This window comes from Condylostylus longicornis, unplaced genomic scaffold (assembly GCF_029603195.1).
Source record: "Condylostylus longicornis isolate FDR11 unplaced genomic scaffold, ASM2960319v2 ptg000075l, whole genome shotgun sequence".
Lineage (NCBI taxonomy): Eukaryota > Metazoa > Arthropoda > Insecta > Diptera > Dolichopodidae > Condylostylus > Condylostylus longicornis.
In genome coordinates this window covers 680,323-701,737 of record NW_026578043.1, presented here as the reverse complement: position 1 = coordinate 701,737, position 21,415 = coordinate 680,323, and the positions used below count along the sequence as shown (strand labels likewise).

Sequence of the window (21,415 nt, the reverse complement as noted above, 5' to 3'; positions counted from 1 at the left end):
TTTAAAAAGAGTTAATAAGGATTAACGGGCTCATTGCAAATATTTAATTATATTTTCTGTAAAGAAAACTCTCAATGTTACTTATATGCTTTTGTCTACATATGACACAGCCGGTAGTTTCAAATAGCCACACAAAATTTCCATGAATTGACTCAGAGAACTATGGCGAAGGGAAAAATAAAGTGCTCTTTTAACGAAATAAATTGCTTACTAATGTCTAGAAGCTCCTAAAATTTTTAACATATTCTTTTTCAGCGTATTGTTAAATGTTTTTAAAAATTCGGAAACAGCGGGATTTAAGATAACGGATGATTTTAATACAATTCTACCAGGGTAACGTTTACTTCAGCCAATTCTCAGGATTTAAAAAACCTTTGTGTTTTTTTTGATACAGTAAATTGGCGGGAAACCATATTTTAAGGATTTTGGCAGGCTGAAATTTAAAACATTAAGTTTCTCAGAAAGATCCTTTTGCGGTATAAGATTTCAACTGTCTAGGTTATAATAAAAATCACATCTTATAAAAAAAAGCGTCCGAACGGACGAACAAAAGGTAAAAGTAATAGGCATATTTTTTTTGCTAACTGTGTTGAAAATTTTCTTAAAAGGTAAAAAAAAATTAAAATTAAAGCAAAAAAAATTTAAATATATTTTTTCTCTTGTATTTAAATAAAAAAAAACTGTAAAAGAAATCAACGAACCGATTTAAAGACACCTATGTATACAAAGATATAAGCGATAAACTACTACGTTTAGTCGAAATTTAATCCATTTAAGTGATTTTCATACATAATATAGGAATTCTAAATTTTTTTTTACTCAAAGAGGGTTACACATACATTTTTTTGTACATATGTATGTAATTTATATTAAGGATATTTTTTTAAAGATTTATTATAATAATGAAAAAGATTTTATGGCAAAAAAATAATTTTTATATTTTTTTTTTTGCACAAATTTACATGTAAACTATTATAGCTGTATAGGGTGTAAATAGGATAAAGTTAATCTACATGAAAAGAATATGCAATTCTAATATTAAAAACGTGTTAATCATACCTTTTGTTATCAATAAGCATAATAAAGCTTGTAAATCTAAGCTTTCTAGATAACAAAATTCTTTTGATACTTTTATACTCTACATCATCTTGAGGGCTATATTAACTTTGATATAAGGTTTGTAACCACTTGAAGGAGTAGTCTGCGGTATGAACATCCTGCTCCACGTAAAATTCTGCATCGATTTGTATATGTCAATCTGTCTGTCTGATCGCACGATAATTCGAATGCGGATAACGAAATCGATAACAAACTTTCACAAGTTGTTTCTTTTCTACTAAGGACGGATGCTATTGTAATTTGACTAATTACATATGTATAACTCCAAAACCTAATTTTAAATATTTGGAAAAATAATAAACTTAGATACATGAAATTTTGCAGTTGTGTATCCAATTATATGTTAGAAATAGCCGTAAAGTTTCTATAGAATGGTTTTACAGGCTCCAGTATAACACTGAAAGTTATAGGATACAATTCAGTCAGTTTATACCGACTGAAACGTTTTCAATTCTTCATAAATATGATTGAAAAATAAAATTTATCTGGAACTTGTAGTCTTAATTAAAGACTCTGAATGCTTCATTTAAATAGAAAACATAATTATTCAGCAGCTAACGAGCCAAAATTATGATTCAAATATTTGTCGTTCAAATATTGTTAAAATTTATTCTCTTTTAAGTTAAAATCATTTATCAATAGATCAACAGCAATGTGTTCATATACGTCCATATTAAAAGCGTCATACTAATACTGGCGAATAAAGCACAATTGCGAATAAAGCACATATTGAACAGATTGGCGAATAAAGTACAAAAATATACAGAAGTGTAAATAATAACAATGAAATAAATAATAATTTCCGTATATTTTTTTTGACCGAAATGTTGTTAAAATAAAAAATCAAGGAAAAATTTAACAACGGATTTATTAAAACAGGATGATAGCTTTGACCTGATAATTAATAAAAATTACATGAAAACATTTAAAATAAATGAAAATACCTATTAATTTTCATATTACTATTAAAGTAATTTTATACTATACGTTTACTAATGATATATTTCCTTTATAGCCACATTCTTACATATAGACAAATTCGATTTTAACGCATACGGAAAATGTGAGAGTTTTGAAAAATTAATCACAAGAAACTGAATAAAAAATTTACCATAACCAAAAAAACTCTGCATACACCCTGTTTAAGAATAATTCCCTCTACACATATATACTTAGATCTAACATATTTCAATACAGAACAAAAAAATTTCAAAATAAAATTTATAGCAATTTTAATCTTTTATATTGTTCAAATAATCAATCTGTCCGTTAAAATGATATTCAAAGATACGATATGTAAAAAAAGGTGCTCAATACAAAATTTTTGATCCTTTCCTTTTTGACTACCCAAGAAAAAAAGGAGAAGAACACCGTCAATAAAATTAAAAATCCGTGGTTAAAAATGCCAATACATAAAAACGAAAAAAAATTAGAAAAATTGTATAAAGTCGAATCTAAAAAATTGACATGAAAAACCCACACAATATTTATAAATTTTACTTTTTTCCCCCATTTCCTTTAGTTAAACCTTATATGGGCCTTAAATTTAAAGCATATAGGAAAAAAATTTTCATTCATACAATAAAATAAGTTACAAAATGATCAGCCAATTTAGTGAAAAATTACAATAAATCTTTTTTTTTTTTGAAAAAGTCAGCACAATCTAAATTAGTTCGATTTCATTATTGGAAATTAAATTTATGAAATTTTTACTTACCCGTTTTAAATTTTAGAGCAGATTTTTTAGTTGATAGCTCTTATTTATTTGACAAGTTTGTCGTTTCGATAGATTGTTGTTTTGATTTTAAATGTGATTGAATTTGGATATTGATTAACATTTGTTGATTTTTAGTTTTATTTAGAAACAATATTGTCAATCTCTAGGCTAGAAAATCTAATATTTGTCTTACCAAACTTAATAAAACTATTTAATAATCAATATTCAGTCCTATAATGAATTCCACTAGTAAAATTGGAACTCCAATTTATGAGTATTCAGAGCAGAATTTTAGTAATTCGTAATTGATAATATAATATTTGTAATTTTCCAAATTTCAGAGCTACGAACGAAATTCACAATAGAGCTTGATTGTCAATGCAAAACAAATTTTAATAACAAAATTTAATTTATTCAAAATTTTCCATAGAAATTTATATTTTTAGACTTTAAATGTACTCTACATATTATAAAAATGTCATTCACCATTTAACACAATCCCATTAGGGTGTAAGTTGACCTTTAATTATTATAAACTAAATATTTCTACCCATGCTTCTCACATATTTTAATATACATTTCATATTATATTTATCCATACTTTAAATAATAAATGACATTATGTTTAATATAAAAATTACAATATTTTTAACAATTATTTATAGTTAGTAAAATCATATGAAAAATAAAACACCAATATTACAACTATTTAAAAATACTATCTATTCAACTAACATACTGATTATTATTACACCGGAACAAAATAACCCCTTACATTATTAACTATATAATACTACTATAATTATTATAACTAACTTTTTTATTTAATAAATTTAATACAGAATAGTTAATAATTATTTTCTTCCTGTATTCAAACTTCCACATTATTACAGAAAAAAAAAAAAAAAAATTTTTTTTTTTACCATAATACGCGGTATTACTCCCAAATATGTATACATACATATGTATGTATAAATGTGCACATATACATTTACATTGTTCTAGTATACAAAACATTATAATAATTCCCGTATCCTATTATAAATAAATTCATTATTCAAATTGTAAAGAAGAGGAAAAAAAAAATATACAAGCAGCCGCAGCATCAAAACTATTCGAATAAATAAATATATTTAACAATAAGAGTTGTTCAAAAATAACAAAAACAACAACAGCAACAACTCACAAAATAATAGATGGAATCTACAAAAGTAAATTATTTTCAACAATAAGATTTATTACAAACATTATAAAATACAAAATGAATTTTTTTTTTTTGTTTTACTGTCTCATTTTTTTTTTTATTGACAAAATTTTCCTGGCCACTATACAGACAGGCTTATATAATACACTATACAGTATATTAACGGCATAAATAACAATGCAGGGTAAATTTTTACTAAAATTTGAATTGTAAAATTCCCAGGTATCCAGATGCGCATCATTTAAATTTTATTTTGAATTTTTAAAATCCATTTGCGATTTCGATGTCAGTATGAATTCTAGTCGAAATTGTATCTTTAAATTATTTCGTAATTAAGAATTTATATAGCCATCAGTAAGCCGAAAATATTCAAAAAATCAAAATATCCACAGTTTTCATAACAACTTGCGCTATTTAAAGGCAAAAGAGGAATATTTATTTATTTCGAAATTCAAAATTCAATAAAAAATTTTTAAAATATATAGTGACTATAGAACTTACACCCAAATTTGACATGTAACATACTCAAATTTCTTATACTAGAATTAAAAATTTTAAGGGTAGGTCACCTATAAATTTCTAATTTTATTTGTACTTCTTAGATGCATTTCAGCATTACCAAATAGAAAATTTCCCCTAAAATTTAAAATAATATTAAAGATCCATTATTGTATACCAAAATGCAATCGAAAATATTACATAGATACCATGTTGAAATTGAAAAATATTAAAATTTAAAAAAAAAATGCTAATTGGGATATAATAACTACCTAGTTTAAAATTCCGATTTGGTCGACAATTAAAAATTCACTTAAAATATATATTTTTTTTTTAAATGTTTTGTATATACAAGTTATTCCACCCTGAATCCTAAAGCAAATAAAATTCATTAAATTTTGTTAGTATACAAAAATAAAAATTAAAATTTTTTATATTATGTACCTATACAGTAGGGGAAAACAATAATACCTATACAGTAGGGGAAATTTACGGTAAAATAATAATATACCTATGTATTTAAGATTTTGTTATTGTTCTAGAATTAATTAGGAAATTCTAAAATAAACTTCATTACAAATGCAGAAAAAACTTTCAAAAACTATATTAAATATTCATTCATTTCCAATTAAACCTGACTGATAGTTTCGTAAAATAGTTATAATTTGTATATGTTCAAGAAACCTTAGACATATTAAGGCTCCAGTCAGCTTTTATTTTTCCTTTATAGTCAGCCTTCAGGTTCCCTTTACTCAAATTAATCTTGATGCTTAATACCAATTCTTACTAAATAAAAATTATTTTAAAATTATTGCTGGAAATTTACAATTTTGAAAAATTCTTAATTTTATGTAATAATTAACGTTCTGGGTATTATGTTTCATATATATTACAATTTATATTATTAGGAGTATGTCGGTCAAGAAAATGATTTGCAATTCATCCTCACCCTTACAGATAGTATTCTTTATTACTTGCTTAGATTTACTATTTTGTATTATAGAAGAAAAAACATTATCAATTCCGAATTCTTTATTGATTCCAGCATTCTGAACACTCTGTATGATTATGAATATATTTTTTGAATAAAACAATATACAGTCAATTATTATATCATAAAAATACATACATACCTATATAATGTGTATATTATTATTGTTAATTTATTTGCAGTAGATTAAAAATCGTATATACTTTTCGAATAATATCTGGACAAAAAAAAAAAAAACTCTCTATTTAATATATTAAATGCTAATACGCTAATATTAAAACCATCATCAAATTTTCAAAAGTGAAAAAGTCGGATATGTACATGTGAATACACAGACGCGTACATAAATGAACATTTTAATTTATACATGTACAAAATATTATCGCCATATCATTATTTCCAGTTATTAAAAAATTGTAAAAATCTATACAACTAGTATTGTATTAAAAAACACCAAACCAAAAAAAAACAAGCAACAATAACAAGAAATTATTTCACATAATAAGAAAAATGGTGGTAAATGCATTTTTTCAGACAACGAAAACAAAAAAAAAGACCAAACAAAACGTTTTGCATCATAATTAAGCGTCAACTTTTAAATATGACATCATAGGAAAAACAAAAGAAATTTTTTTTTTATTTTGTTGCACCTATAGCCTAACAGTGTTAATATTTAAAGATGCGACTGTTTTCAACAACTTCAACATCATATACACAAAATCTCCTGATGTAGTATTTTAAGGCGAAGACGATTGTAATAAAAGGTATGCTTGGTAGACTGGTTCGTTAATTTTTTGTTTTTTTTGTTTTATATTAGCAAAAAATTTTTCTTATATTATCATTTCTCTTAAATATAATAGTTTATTTTCTTATTTAAAAGATATTGTAATATTATTATTATTTGCACATGTTATAGTAGAGATATGTGGCGGTGGCGGCTTTAACAAAATATACTTACATTATAATATTAATCTTCAGTTCACATAAAGACGTTATTGTGATCAGATCATTAGAAAAAATAAAAATTGTTAAAATTATAAAGGCAAAAAATCGAATTTTCAATTTAACATTTTTTTTTTGTATTTTAAATTAATAAAAAATATTTTTTTTAAAAAAATTTTATTATTTGAATTCGAGATTCAAACCTTCTATTTTAAAATTTCAAAAAAAAAAAAAATTTATTTTAATAAAATTGCACCTGATTCGCCGCCCGAAAAATTCCATAAAATTCTCTTAATGCATAATATTTTGCACTACTCATATAACTAGTGTATAATAATTAAAGCACAATAAATTGTAAATTATTTATAACTGTGTATAGTGTACTTAAAATTAATTGTGTAAAACAAGAAACAGAACGAGTGTTAAACCTTTTTTTATTATTTTTGTTTAAAGTTCAAAAGAGATTAAAAAATTCAAGTTATTCAAGTGATTATATTGCTTTTTTTTATTATTTTTTACCAACTTAGGTTAAGGTGAAGGCAACCAGCAAAAAAAAACAAAGAAAAAAAATAATAATAACAATAATATAAAATAAAAAAGAAATATAAAAATTATGCAATTGAAAGTATACTGCAACTCTGCTTTGTACATATAAAGTGCAGTGGACCTTAACAAGTGAATATTTACTATTTATGGATGAATATTAATAATCTGTAAGAGAGAATTTTTTAAATGGTTTTTGGATGAATTTTGAACAAAAGAAAAAATATTAAAGAGAGAAAATAAAAAGGAATACAAAAGAAAAAAAGAAAATTGTGATGCAAAGAAACTTAAAATTAAGCAATTTATTTAGATTTGTGATGTGTTAAGGAAAAGTGCTCTAATAGTTGCTTAAAATAAATTGATAATAATTATAAAAAAAAAATATTGGTAGTGTGAAGTAAAAGGCTTGTGAAAATTTTGTTTTTAAAATTTGGATTTTATTTTGCCCATCTTGGCTTTTAGTTTATGAAAATATGGGGAGTTCCGTAATATTGGTAAGCATTTTATGTTTTTTTTTTTCATTTTTTTATTCAAGATTGAAAAAAGTATTAGGATTCCAAATTTCAGGGAAAAAGTTAACTTTATAACTCACAGGGGCAGATATCTTAAGCCCTACATAATTACAAATTATTTTTGAAATAATAGTACAATTCAAGATTCCATTAATGTACAAACACACAAGATTCCATTGTATAGTAAAAATATTACCCGAAACTGTAAGAAGGATTTCAAACGGCTAAAATACAAGTGACATTATTTTTTTATTTAACTGCTTATTGGATTAAAAATGAAAAACTTTTTTTTTTACATTTGCATTATTGTGGAATAAGACTGTCTATACGTTTTCATATCCCAGTCTACCATGCTCATTATTAGGCACTGCGAGCTTAATTAACATATACATATTTTGGAATTGTACTGTTCCCAAAATACGTATACACAAATTAAGCTCGGCGAATACGTTCTGAGGAATAGTTATTCTTTAAACATGTACCCACAGAGGAATGTGTTCACGTACCTGTCCTTTGAATTGTTGGCTGTCACGTAATTTATCTATCTATCTCTCACTTCTGTCTAAAATACGATATTGTTTTAGAAAGGACAAACTAATTTTAACGCAATAAAGCTCTCTTTCTAGTAATATGTAACTCAGATTGAATACTCTAATTTTCAGCATTAACTTTGTATGTTTAACACAGTTGAGAATTTTTTCAAGAAAATTCCGCTATAGTGTTTATTCTAAAATACGGAAAAAATGAATAGTTTTATTAATCGATTTTTAAAAATTTATTCCAAAAACTGTTAATAGTGTTTTTATGAGCTCAATATGTCATAAATTATTTTAATTCATAAAATTGAATTTTTCTATTCTGGCACTTTTATATCAGTAAAATAGATATTTTCACTACCTTGCAAAAATAATATACCCACAGAGCAAGTATAGGGAAATCATCAAATTATTCAATAAGGATTTTTTTTTTGTTTCACGTTTTTATTATATAGTTTGAATTATTTACCGTTATCTTAAATAACAATAAAATACATTCATTCATTGAAAAAAAAAAGAAATATCCCATTAAATACAAACCTCATATACACATGTATAAAACTTTTATACTGAAATTTCGTTCTGGGTTTTGGTTTAAATGCAAATTAAGAGATTTTTATTATTTATGGTTATGTAAGCGATTTTTTATTTCTATTTGTTTTTTTTTTTTTCATATTCATTTTCATATTTTCAGATTTCTTATGTTTTTCATTCGCCAAAAATAAATAAACACATATGAACAGGGTCTGTTTAAAATAAGTAGGGTCAGAAAAATTATCATTCTTGACTTAATTTGGTATTGAAGTGTGAGTAAGAGCGGCATAGTTTTCCTATTGTATAAGAAAATTTTTATTGTATATATTATATTTTCCGACAAATGCAATATTGCATTTAGTATGAAATGATATTGAATAATTAGAAAGAAAACAATACCTATATTAGAAGGATAAGAGTTTCCGGGAAGCTGAACAAAATGACGATATTATTTATCAAGAACCTTTTCATAGAGAATGCAAGGTACCGAAATTATGTTGTATTATTGTTAAACTAAAAAAGTGAAAACCACATAAAATCTTTTACTTTACTACATATTTGATTTTATGAAACAGTTCCGCAAAGCGTTGAAGAAATAAAAATTAAGATTATCTAGAATTTCACTTTTTAATTGAATTTTGCTCATAATCATATAAAAGACCAAAAATGGATAACTGGACGACTATCAATATCTAAAAAATTTACTTCCTCTAGTAAAGAGTTTACATTATGAGTGTAAAATTCAGAAATTGTTGTGCAAAATTACTTTGAATACTGCCTTTGATAGTATTCCAAGTAATTGGTAATAATTGATAATGTTCTCGTATGACGTATATGAATCCACGTATAACACATGGATTATAAACTTATAATAACATATAGTATCCTTGAATACTTCCCTGAATTCATCGAATGCGGATAATATTTTTATTTATACTTTCATTTTCTGGTTAACATATTATACACATAATACTATTTGTATACAAATAAAATAATATAGTATTATATAAAAAGTAAATATCACACGTAATACGTATACACATACATATTTGTAAGCGAGTGCACAAGCAACACGAACGAACATCTCATATTTTTAAATATTTGTGTAATCGGATTTTTGTCGTAAATTAATTTTGGTCTTAAATATAAAATTATAAAACATTTATGGGAAACTCTAAATAATTAAAAATTTTAGTATTATTACGTTTTAAAATTTTTACGACCTTCACGGCCATTATAATATTGAAAAAACTTTGAATTCATTTACAAAAAAAAAAAAAAACAACTTAAAATGCATATGATCTAGAGATCCCATGTAACTCGTTTTGAAAGCAAAAAAATATGGTTACTTATTCTTTCCACTCTGGGAAATTTCCGTTGCAAATTGAAGAGGTTTCATTTATAGTTCGATATTTGTATTTAATGTATAATTAATTTTGACTTGGTGCATATTTGACTTTTTAGAAACTCTAAGAATTGGAATTTATTAAATTAAATATTCAGAATTTTCAGTTAAAAAAAAACCATTTCAGTGCAAATATAAGGATTAACAAGAAATTTAATATTAACAACATTTTATTAACAACATTAGTCGAGCGAAATTTTCAAATTCACCTTAAATATGAAACCATTCGTACAAGGGCAATAGTTTTCTTTTAATTCTAAGAATTATTGCTTCAAGCAAATTTCGAAATTTTGGAAAATTTCGAAAATATTCAAAAATTCAGAAATTTATTTTAAATCCAAAATATTTGCTACTAATTTTTTTTTCATTGAAAATTTTTTTTTTTCTGCTTTGATTTTCTACATTTTGGTTAATAGATTTCGAGCAATAAGCAATTTATTTTAAAATTATTGATTATTTTGGATGAACTTAAATTGAAATATTGAACAAAATACAATATGTTTTTGCATTATACAATCATATATTTTATTTATGTGTACGTATTATTAAAAAAAATTGTTTTTAATATTAAAAATTGTGAAATTAAATAACACACATAAATAAATAAAAATATAAAAATAAAATCAGTGTAAAATAAAAGAAGAAATTTATTTTATTCCATTTTAATACAAAAATTTATTTGACCTCATTTCAAAAAACAAAATGGAATAAAATAAAAAAATCAATATAACAGTTTATATTTTGCATGTCCTGTGGAAGCAAAAACATTGTTGTTCTTAACAATTTTAAGATTATTTTATTGATGACATTTCGAATTTCAATATTAAAAATATTTTATTTAGTACTTTCATTTACTATATGAGTACGAAACGTTATAGTACTTTTATAAGTAGAACTATTTTGCAAAGTTCAAATCAGAGAAAAAGTAATTAAAATTTTTAAATGAATAACTAAAGTTTTTGCAATTCATTAAACTTTATTTTAGTGTCAGAAGCCTTAAAAATTATGGGTACTTGATTCCGAATATTTTTCTTCGAAAATATGCTATTGGAAATAAATTTTTATTTCGGAGTTTTGCTTGTTTTATTAAATGAGTTTTGTTAAATATTTTATTCAGAGTTTTGTTAAATGTTTTAATAAAATTGGGGTTCAATATTCTAGATTTATATTTCTATAATTCACATGTAGCAGTTGTAATGCTAAATATGGGCCTTACATTGATACCCTAACAAAAGTATGTTATATCTGTCCGTCCATCCGTCCCAGTGATAACTCGAAAACTAATTGAACTAAACTCACTAAATTTTCAAAAATTGTTTATAATACTAAATTCCGGAATCTTCTTTAAACTGGATATGATAGCCGCAGTCGTTCGGGTAGCTGCCCTCCAACTTCAAAAGTTATTTTGCTATATCTCAGAAAGTATTGAATCTATAATATGGAAATTTCGTAAAATTTTTGAGGCTGTTCGGTGAGATGAAAATCGTTAAAATTTTTTGAGTCCTTGTTACATTTGTCATACATCTTCAAAAGTTACTTGATTATAACTTAGAAATTTTTGAAGGTATGGTATTGAAATTTTTTTAAAACAGGTATGGTAACATAATGACCATTATTTTTGATAAAAACTGTTAAGATATCATGACCGCTGCCATAGAACTTCAAAAATTATATGGCTAGATATCAGAAATTGTAGAACCTACAGCAAATATTTCATTACAGCTCTTGCATTTGATATTAGTTGAAATTTCTTGACTTGTGGTGGTAGCTGCCATACAACTTCGACAAAAAATTTAATTTCGAAAATAAAATTCTTATTATATATGAAATATGTTGAATAAAAATATTATATTAAAAGATGACATATAAACTTCGGAAACTCTAGAACAACTCTTAATTATTTTTTTTAAAAGCAATTGAATAAATTAAATATTATGAAATTCTGTTTCAAATAACCCGCGTCATTTGATCTTAGATAAATTTCTAAATTATACAAATTGTATTAGATTCCAAATAAATTTTATATTCTCAATTATTTTCTAAATTAAATTGAGAATTTATAATTAACTCCACTTATGTACGAAAAACCAAGAAATTTAAACCAGAAAACAATAATTATTACATATAGAGAATAATTATAGCTATTTGCTAAATTTCACTTTCACATACAATCATGTTAAATAACACATTCTGAAATGAAATGGCATCTATATTACGTATATAACATGTATGTATATCTTTTATAATGAAAATAGTTCTTGAAAATAAAATATAATATCAGGTTACCCACTTTAAATTAAAAATTTCAATTGAATTAAAATTTCCTTTAAGTGTTTTTTGCCAATAAGTGTTTAATATAAACCTTAGGAATATATTTGGCATTTTATTATATACACAACTACAATATAGATGCATTATATATATATACAGTAACCAAAAAGATCATTTTAATTAAAATTAAATTTTTTTGTTGTTGTCCTCTTTTGATTTTTGATTTTTACTATAATTACATTTTAAGAGTAAATAATATCCGAATCAAATAATTGACATAAGATATTTAAATCCACAAAATTCTACTTAATTAAATCAAAAGTGCATGCAAGATATAAAAAGAACACAAAAAATTAAAATCAAATAGAAATTAGAAAGGAATGCAATTTAAAAATATCATCCAACACTGAATGCTCCCTTTTCTTTTTTATTATATAAAATCAGCAGTAATGTAATATATGACATTTAAAGCTATTCCTTCCTCCCGTATACCCCCAATCAACATTCTTTATTCTCATCTAAACGATTGAATATTGAAAATAGATTATGTGGAACACAAAAAGGACATCAAGAAAGATGTTAAAGAATTCAAATATACCGAAATTATATAATATAGTAGTTAAATGAATTGAAGATGAAAATAGAAGATGATGATGAAAAAATCATTAAAAATTTATTTTCTATAAATATTTGAATTGTGAATTAGAAACAAAAATTAAAATCGGATACTGTAATTCTAACTTAACGTTCTGTGTATTTTATATATATAAACATATATAAAATTTATATGCATTTTATAAGTAAGAAGAATTTTAATATTTTTCAATCATTTTAAATTACAAAAAGTTCATATCGTATATTCCGATAAGAGGAAAGGATATACAAGTAATTTTTAATTATATAATCGAAGGTCTTTAAATTTATTTTCAATAAAGAAAATATTTAAAAAAAAGAACAGTGACTCAGTATTGTGGCTTCTATTGCAATTGCATTTCAATTATTGATTACAGATTTCAATGAAATTCTGAAAAAATTATAAGATACTCCATATTTTATTAAAATGTATGAATTCGTTTCTGAAGAATTTTAGTTTTCAGACCGGGGAATTTAAAATAAAGTTGGGTCAAACCAATGGTTTGTATTGTAGCACTTTTCCCTTCAACAAGTGAAAATTCTGGTTTTAAATACAGTCTACGAGTATGTATACCTATCACACTATTAAAATTATTTTCATTCATATAGAAAACTATTTCTAGGATTGCATATATTTAGGATGATGTATATATGCAGTCTTTGAAATAAAGCAAAAATTAATATAAAATGGGGTTAACATAATGCTCGATTTTAAGGGTTAATTGTGTGAGTTAAGAAAAATAATTATATTTTTTAATGTCATGGAATTTACTGTTAGCTTTTTGTGCTTATAGAAATTTGAAAAAGCATACGGTTTCGGAAATATGAGGTGTCAAAAGTTCAAATTTTACAAATTTCAAGAGGCGATAACTTGAGAGACTGTGGAGATGGAAAAAAATTTTCTTCTAACGAAATGAACTATTTGTTAATGTCTAAAGACGAAATCAAAAATTTGGAAAAAAAGGACTTTATATAACGGTAAATTTGAGCGGCCATTTTGTTTTTATAAAGTTAAGCTATAGTATACCGCGCTAGGGGAAGCAAGCCGCTGACTTTCTGCGTTTGCAAAATTTCAAAAATGCTTATGGTTTCATTGCAACAAATAGTTAAAAAAGGCCATTTTTAGGCTTGTGGGGTGGTATAACTTCTAGAGGGGGGGGAGATAGATAAAAATTTTGTTCTACGGAAATAAGTTTTTAGTAAAGATCTATGTACGTATTGAAATTCAGCTTTCTATCTTCAAGGCTGTAGAAGTTTTGTAAACAGACACACGGACAGACGGACGGACGGACGGACGGACGGACGGACAGAGTAAAACTAATAAACACTTTTTTTCAAAAAATTTTTGGAAAAGTGCTAAAAATTAAAAGTTTTCGTTAAATAATCAAATATCGTCTGATCATGGCTAATCAAAAAATGAACTAAATTGAATTTTGTAATTATCAGTTTTATGTTTTGAGCGCATATTGGTTTGATAAACCTCATTTATGAGTCTTATGTGATTTTAAGACCCCTCAAACTAATAAAAGTAATCTGAATCAAGAAATATTAATAGTGAATAATTCTCACAGGCGCGGAGAATATTTAAGATAGGAAATTTCGAATCAAAATTCAGAGCTGGAGCCTTACAATATAACTCGATGTTTTCGAGGTATTTCGTAAAACGATATTCGTATTTGCAGAAGTGGAAAGGTATCACCGTACAAATTAATTTTTCCGAATACGAAAATCGTTTCACGAAATTCAAATTACATGATAAGGCCTTTAAGGGCTTTGATTTTAAGAGTGAACACTCTTAAAATACCTACAAAAATATTATCATTAGAAAATTTACTACGCTGCCTGTTTGATCACTACTGATTTCCAATAAGAAAATTTCCTAATTCAAAATTTATGATTCTAATTCCAACTAAATTTTATCTGATATTCTGATTTTGTTTTAAAAACACTGTTCACCGATTTTTATGACGCACCTTGTTATTTAACAATTTCCCTGCAGATATTTCTTAAACGGTACTTACATTTTTAAAAGTAAAATACTTCTGTACAAGAAGAAAATAATAAAATAATAGAACAGTAAGTAAAGACATATAAGATGCATTTACAAATGCTTAAAGAAAAACCAAAGAAGAATAGGTAAAAACGACATTTTAATAGGTAGTGCAATTGCACTTAATTTCTTTAATTAAAAGTTCGAAAAGATTTTTCAAATAAGAAAGAACAACAAAAAAAATAATCGAATATGGAAAGAATAATAGAATAAGCAGTGAACAAAGAAATCTATAGATTCAAAATGAATAAAGTAATGAAAAGGATTTTTTTTTCTAGTTTTTGTTTCTCAGAACTTTAACTATTAATTTAAAATATGAAATAAAGATCTGTAAATAACTGAAAGAATTTTCACCTTTCATTTTATGTAGCTATGACAAATTTAAGGAAAAAAATCATTTGTTTGTATTTATGTTTATAAATTTATTAAATTTCATGACAGCATACTGTTTTTGGGAGGGCGTTAAAAATGACCTTAAAACAAAAATTTATGATTTTCTTTAGAAAATCAAAAAAAAAAAACAGCAGAAATTATTGAAAAAAAAAATGTTTAACAATTTGTATTTAAAACTCATAGATCTTGTAATACTATAGAACAGGCCCGGAGTTGTCAGTGCACATTATAAGAATTTAAATCATAAAAAAAACATTGTAAAAAAGTAAGGGTTAATCGCAATAATTTTGTGATAGTCGTACGCATATTTTCAGACTTTTGTAATCATACAATTTTTACTCATTTTTTTTGGTCCTGCGCTTACTAAATTTGGTATGCATACATTTATTTCAGAATTGAACTCTTAATAATTTTTAAAACCAGTTTTCGTAACTAATTTATTTTGTGGCATAAGAAAAATTTGTTGCTAAATTTGTCTATAATCTTTATAGAACCAGCGACAAATATAAAATAATAGTTATTCGACCCACTGCTTCCGATAAGAATGAGTAAATATGGTATTCCTCTGTACATTTACATTGCTTACTTGATATACCTGGAAATAATTAAATTTGATACATTTTCCATGTTTTCGAAGTATATCAAGTAAGCAAATAAATAACTTTCGACGAGTGGTTATATACATGCGAAATTTCGATATTTTCGGTTTTGATCATTATGAAAGGCATTGATTATTTTAAATAATCTCATTTGAAGATAAGACAAAACTTTCATATCATAATGAATAAAGTAGATGAAATCAATTGCAATTTCAATTATATTTTCCTTCCTACATTGCAACAGTTACTATTCCATTCTTAAGATTATTAATTTTTATGTAAGACAAAATCCTTCCGTACATCATAAAATTACACATAGCAAATAGCATAAAAATTTCAAAATTTTTTAAAGGGGTTCATCAATTTTATTCCAAAAATTAAATGAAAAATGTTTTTTTTTCATCTTGTTAGATCTTTCTTACCAAGATGTGACCCTCCAGATTGAAGACCGTACATATTCTATTATTTTCTTCAATTTTCTATTCTAAACAAAAATAAAATATTTGTTTTAAGAATTGAAGATATTTTCATTAAAATTTTTTAACTCGATCTAGGTCAATTCAAGTAATTCATTCTTCTTTTTCCTCTGTTTTTTTTTTTCATTACATCACCTATTAAGTGATGTTTGCAAAAAAAAAATAAAAACAAAAAAGATGACGGAGTTGTACGAGAATAAATGAATGAAATTTTACAATTTATTTTTCACTCATAGATAATTCATTTTTAAAAAATTGGGAATTCATTTATCAAAATGCAATACTCGTATATTCTTTTTACCTTAGCGTTTTCTGATTGTTCAAAAAATATTCTGCTACTTAAGAGATGACGATGGGATGAAGAAGAGGATAAAAGCGATGAAAACTTGAATGAATTTCACGACAATGGCAATAATATAATAACAGAAAAAAAAATTTCCAGTATATTAATGGATTAATATACTGAAGTAGAAAATGAATGAAATGAAAATCTAGAGTTTAAAAAAAAAAGAAGAAACCTTCATACTTTTACTCTTAAGAATAAACTCTGCTTTTGTTTCTCCTTCTTATTGCATTTTCCTTCATTGTTCTTACATAAAAATAAAATTCTTTATTCTTTACATTTTTTACTTTTTTTTTTTTTTTTGATGTATAAGTGGGTCTCAAGTACATCCTTTAATCCTTGATAATATTTTATTAATATGGATAAGAAAAATAGGTATAAACGGATAAATTAAATAATTGAATTATTGAAAAGGATTGAATGTATTAAGAGTATAGCAAAAAAAAAAGGGAAGGAACGCAAAAAAAAAACATCCAGAACAAAAATAAGAAAAATGAAACAGGAATTCGAGTAAAACCCATCACTATGAAAGAATATCGAAAACAGATTTTCAATTAAATACTTCAGCAGGTGCTTTAAAGTTACAAAAAAAAGCGAAAACAATAAAATCCAAAACTTATTAAAAATTAATTGAATTTTCTTATAAAAGTTTCAAATATTCACCCTATACACATACATTATGCATAAAAATCTTATTCTTCTTAATTCTTTTGCATATATAGAGATGGTTTGGTATATAAACTGCAAGATTATAATGAATATAATTTTAAATAAGTATTTTATAAGTATTTTATAAAATAAGTAGAAAATAATTTGAAAAATCTATCGAAAGTATCAGTTTAGAATGCCATAAAATCTGAATAAAGCAATAAATTGGATTCAATTGAAATTTTACCTAATTATTAATTTGGCCGTAAGAACCTAAGGCGGATTGAATTTCGACAAGTCAAATAGCCATTACAAAAAATCTATCCAGTAATATTTTTATTGAAGGTGTTAAATTGAGCTCTAGAATGGTTACCGGTGAACGTAACAAATTTGTAAATTGCTTAATGAACCCGAGCGCCATGGTTCCTGTCGTGTAAATAGTCGGCTTAGATTTCACTTAACTAATAAATTTATTTCATTGTACTTCGATTAAGTTTACTTAAATTTAAAACTTAGAATAGCAGAATCCCTTAGAACATAGCATGTGAAAGTAATTTGCCGTTGTAGTGAAAAAGATAAGATTGATGATAATAATAAAATGTTTAGTCAATTACGTTTTAACAAAATGTGATAAGAAATACTCTCGTGTCTACGACCTAATAGCTTAAAGAAACACTTTTTTAGTTTCATATGAAAGAAAATGAAATTTTTTATTATTATTATATCAGACGATTGCTTAGTACACGCATTCTAGTATAACAAAATATACATGAAACTAACAGCCAACAAATATGGCTATCAGAAACAGTAATAAAGAAAAGGGAATGGGGGATGAAATGTTAGTAGTAGTAATTTAATATTAAAAAGTAAATTAAAAATTTAAATAAGTTAAAACCAAACTTATGCTACAACTGTGCGGCGAGTAAATAGAACGCGTCGAAAAATTAGGAAAAAAAAATAAACAAAATCAATGTTACTGTATAATCTGGCCTTAAGCACCCTCTAATTTATCTTCACACAATAAAAAGACGAATACAAGTTAATTTCGTAAAGCAAAATACGCGTCACTGGCTCATGCATCCCATTATAGTCCGTACTATGACACGAAACATTAAAAAGCTCGACCGACGTTAAGTTACTGAAATTTTCTCTGTAAGAAATTCGGCCAAATAAAACCGAATGAATCAAATAGTTTTAGCAACAAATGTAATCTCCAATTTCTGTTCAATCAATATAATCACTCCATTTTTCTTCAATTTTATTTTATAATTCAAATGACAAAATTGTTAAAATTTAAACTATAAAACTAAAAATTATTAATTTTAGTATTTTAATTCAACAATATTTGATATTATAACCAACTATAATTACTACACCATATAACTATAGGTATATAAAAGTTTTTCAACTCATCTGAGAGCAATTTTCTTTTAAACAAGAAAAAAATAAATTCACAATGGAACAATAGTTTGTACTTTAGTTAAAAAGTCATTGTTTTTGATTAAGTTTGTATTTTTCTAGTTGTTAGTGTTATAATTTCACTTCATACAATTTTATATTTTGAATTTTCTGAATTGATATAAAAATTAATTTAACTTATAAGGAAAAACTATTATATTATATATCAGAACTTTCTTTTCATTAAATTTCAGTTGCATAACACACTAGTCCTACAAATTTTGTTGTTTTAACAGAAATTCCAAAAAAAATTACCAAAACAATATCAGTGAAAATCGAAGATTTTCCACAAAATTCTATTTATCTTATAGGTGAGTTTATATAACGGTAGCTGCAATCTCTTACTTCTATATGTATCCCATGCATTTTTCAAAGTGAAAAAGTTTTTTAACTTTTTTTTCGAAAAGTTATCCAATGTTGTTATCCAAAAAAGAGATTGTCTCAATTCAAAAGGAATGTTTTAATTTAGTGTAAAGGATTTTCTTTCAAAAATCCTCATTAAATTCTTTTTCTTCTTCTTCTTGTTTTGCTTTATTCTTCATTTTGTATTTTATATTATGCTTAACAGAGAGGTGATGATAGTACAAAATACAACTATTAAAAACTGATGAAAAATAAAAATTAGAAAACTTTCAAAAATGTTTTGTGGAAAACAAAAAAAAAACAAAAAAAAAAAAGAAAACATTGAAAATCGATTACGCAATAGCAATAAATTTTCGACTGGAAAATTAAAAATGGAAACTTTATATCGGTTTTTTTGAGATTAAAACTATATAAACAGAAGTAGAACTAAAATAAATAAAAAACAAAAACAAAAAAAACTTATAAAATAAATTTTGTCTTGTTATGGGTCTTTTAGAAAAATAGCAGTAATTATTTTATCAACCCCCCGGCCCACACCATTCTTTGAAAGACTTTAGCAAGAGAGTCGAAATAAGATAATTTTAATTTTATCTCTGCCTCCTTCTCTTTGATTTTCATCAATGATAGTAAAAAGTAATTCAAAGTTTTTCGATATATTTTTAAATTTTACTTATAACTATAAAACGGGTATATAAGCCGGAATATATTAAATACTAATGCATCTATAACATAAAAAAAGTGTAAAAAATAATTTTGAAAAAAAAAAAAATTAAAAATAAATATTAACAATTTTAAGAATTAAAAAACTAAAAATTCACCAGTTGGTGTTCAAAGATTTTTCATTGTTTTTTACTGAAAAAAAAAAAATGAATCAAATTTTTCTCATTAAAAAATATTTGTAAAGTTTTTTGAATAATAAACGAGAGTTTGTACTACTTTCGTTTTATGTTCATTTTTAAGAGCTCATACCGTTTTAGAATTGCAAAATATTTAATTACAAATTGTTAATGTTTGCAAAATGACCGAATTTTATGTGTGGGATCGAATTATTGCCATATTGAAGGAAATTATATCTGTAGGACCGAATTATGTTCATAAAACCGAATAATAATAATAGCATTATCATAGTTTTATACTCAAAGGACCGAAATATATCAAGAGAACTGAATTATATTTATAGAATCATTATATATCCACAATTTTAAATGCTTGGGGCCGGGTCTCACAAGTTGCTTGAACTCATCAGGACATCTACAAATACTAAATTTTAAATAACATAAAAATTATGTTCAATTTAAAACATTATGGTCTATTATAAGAAAATGAAAAGAAATCATAAACTTCATTAGTAGTTTATTCGAAAACTGCATCCACTTCCATTTACTAGATAATGTGAATTTGTTTCCAAAGTATAGTAATAATTAAAGTCAAAAACAGCTTTTTAATCTACTGAAATCTTAGAATAATAAAATTTTTATAAGTGCATGGTGCAACCATTTCTTTATATTTCTTTAATTTTAAATATGACTCCCCTTAATAGTTTTTTTCGAACAACTCACCTTGAAAGCAATTTCCAAGAAATGGAAAGGCTCTTTAAAATATTCACATATTACGCAACAGAAATTATTATTCTTCACGCTTTTCATTTTAGTGACAAAGAAAAACTAATTTTTCTTTCATTTTTATTTTTTGTTTTTTTCTATACTTTCTTCTGCTTTTCCACACATATATTAGATCCAAAAGATTGATACTATGAATGAATGCACATCACTTTTTCGCGCATAATTGAATTTAAAATCAAAATGCATCGCTACATCACAACACATTGAATCCAAAAAAACATTCTTTCACTTATTTCAATTTTAAGCACATATCTTCCAATTACAAAAAAAAAAACAAACCTCCGTTTAAATTTCATTTTATATAGCTAAATGAATTAAAGTTGTAAAAGAGGAAACTAAACTTCAAACAGAAAGCAAAAAAAAAAATTAATCACACTATGAAAAGCGGAAACAAAATTAATTCATTCCTATTCCAAATGCATCTGAAAATGCACAGAAACTTTTTTTTTTGTGTGAGACTAAAAAGTGTCCATATAGATATACACAATGAAAATGAAATGTGTATATCTACACAAACAACAACAATATACATATATGAGTGTACAACTACAATACAAC

At 24.8% G+C, this 21,415-nt stretch overlaps 1 protein-coding gene across 1 annotated transcript in view; it reads left to right on the top strand.

The window, feature by feature from the left end:
• The first annotated feature begins 7,202 nt into the window (after positions 1-7,202).
• Positions 7,203-21,415, top strand: part of LOC129612561 (GATA zinc finger domain-containing protein 7) — a 54,301-nt gene continuing 40,088 nt past the window's right edge. The window contains exon 1 of the mRNA XM_055526230.1: positions 7,203-7,508. Within this exon, the coding sequence (XP_055382205.1) occupies positions 7,488-7,508 (21 nt within the window). The 5' untranslated portion in view covers positions 7,203-7,487. The remainder of the gene's footprint in view (positions 7,509-21,415) is intronic.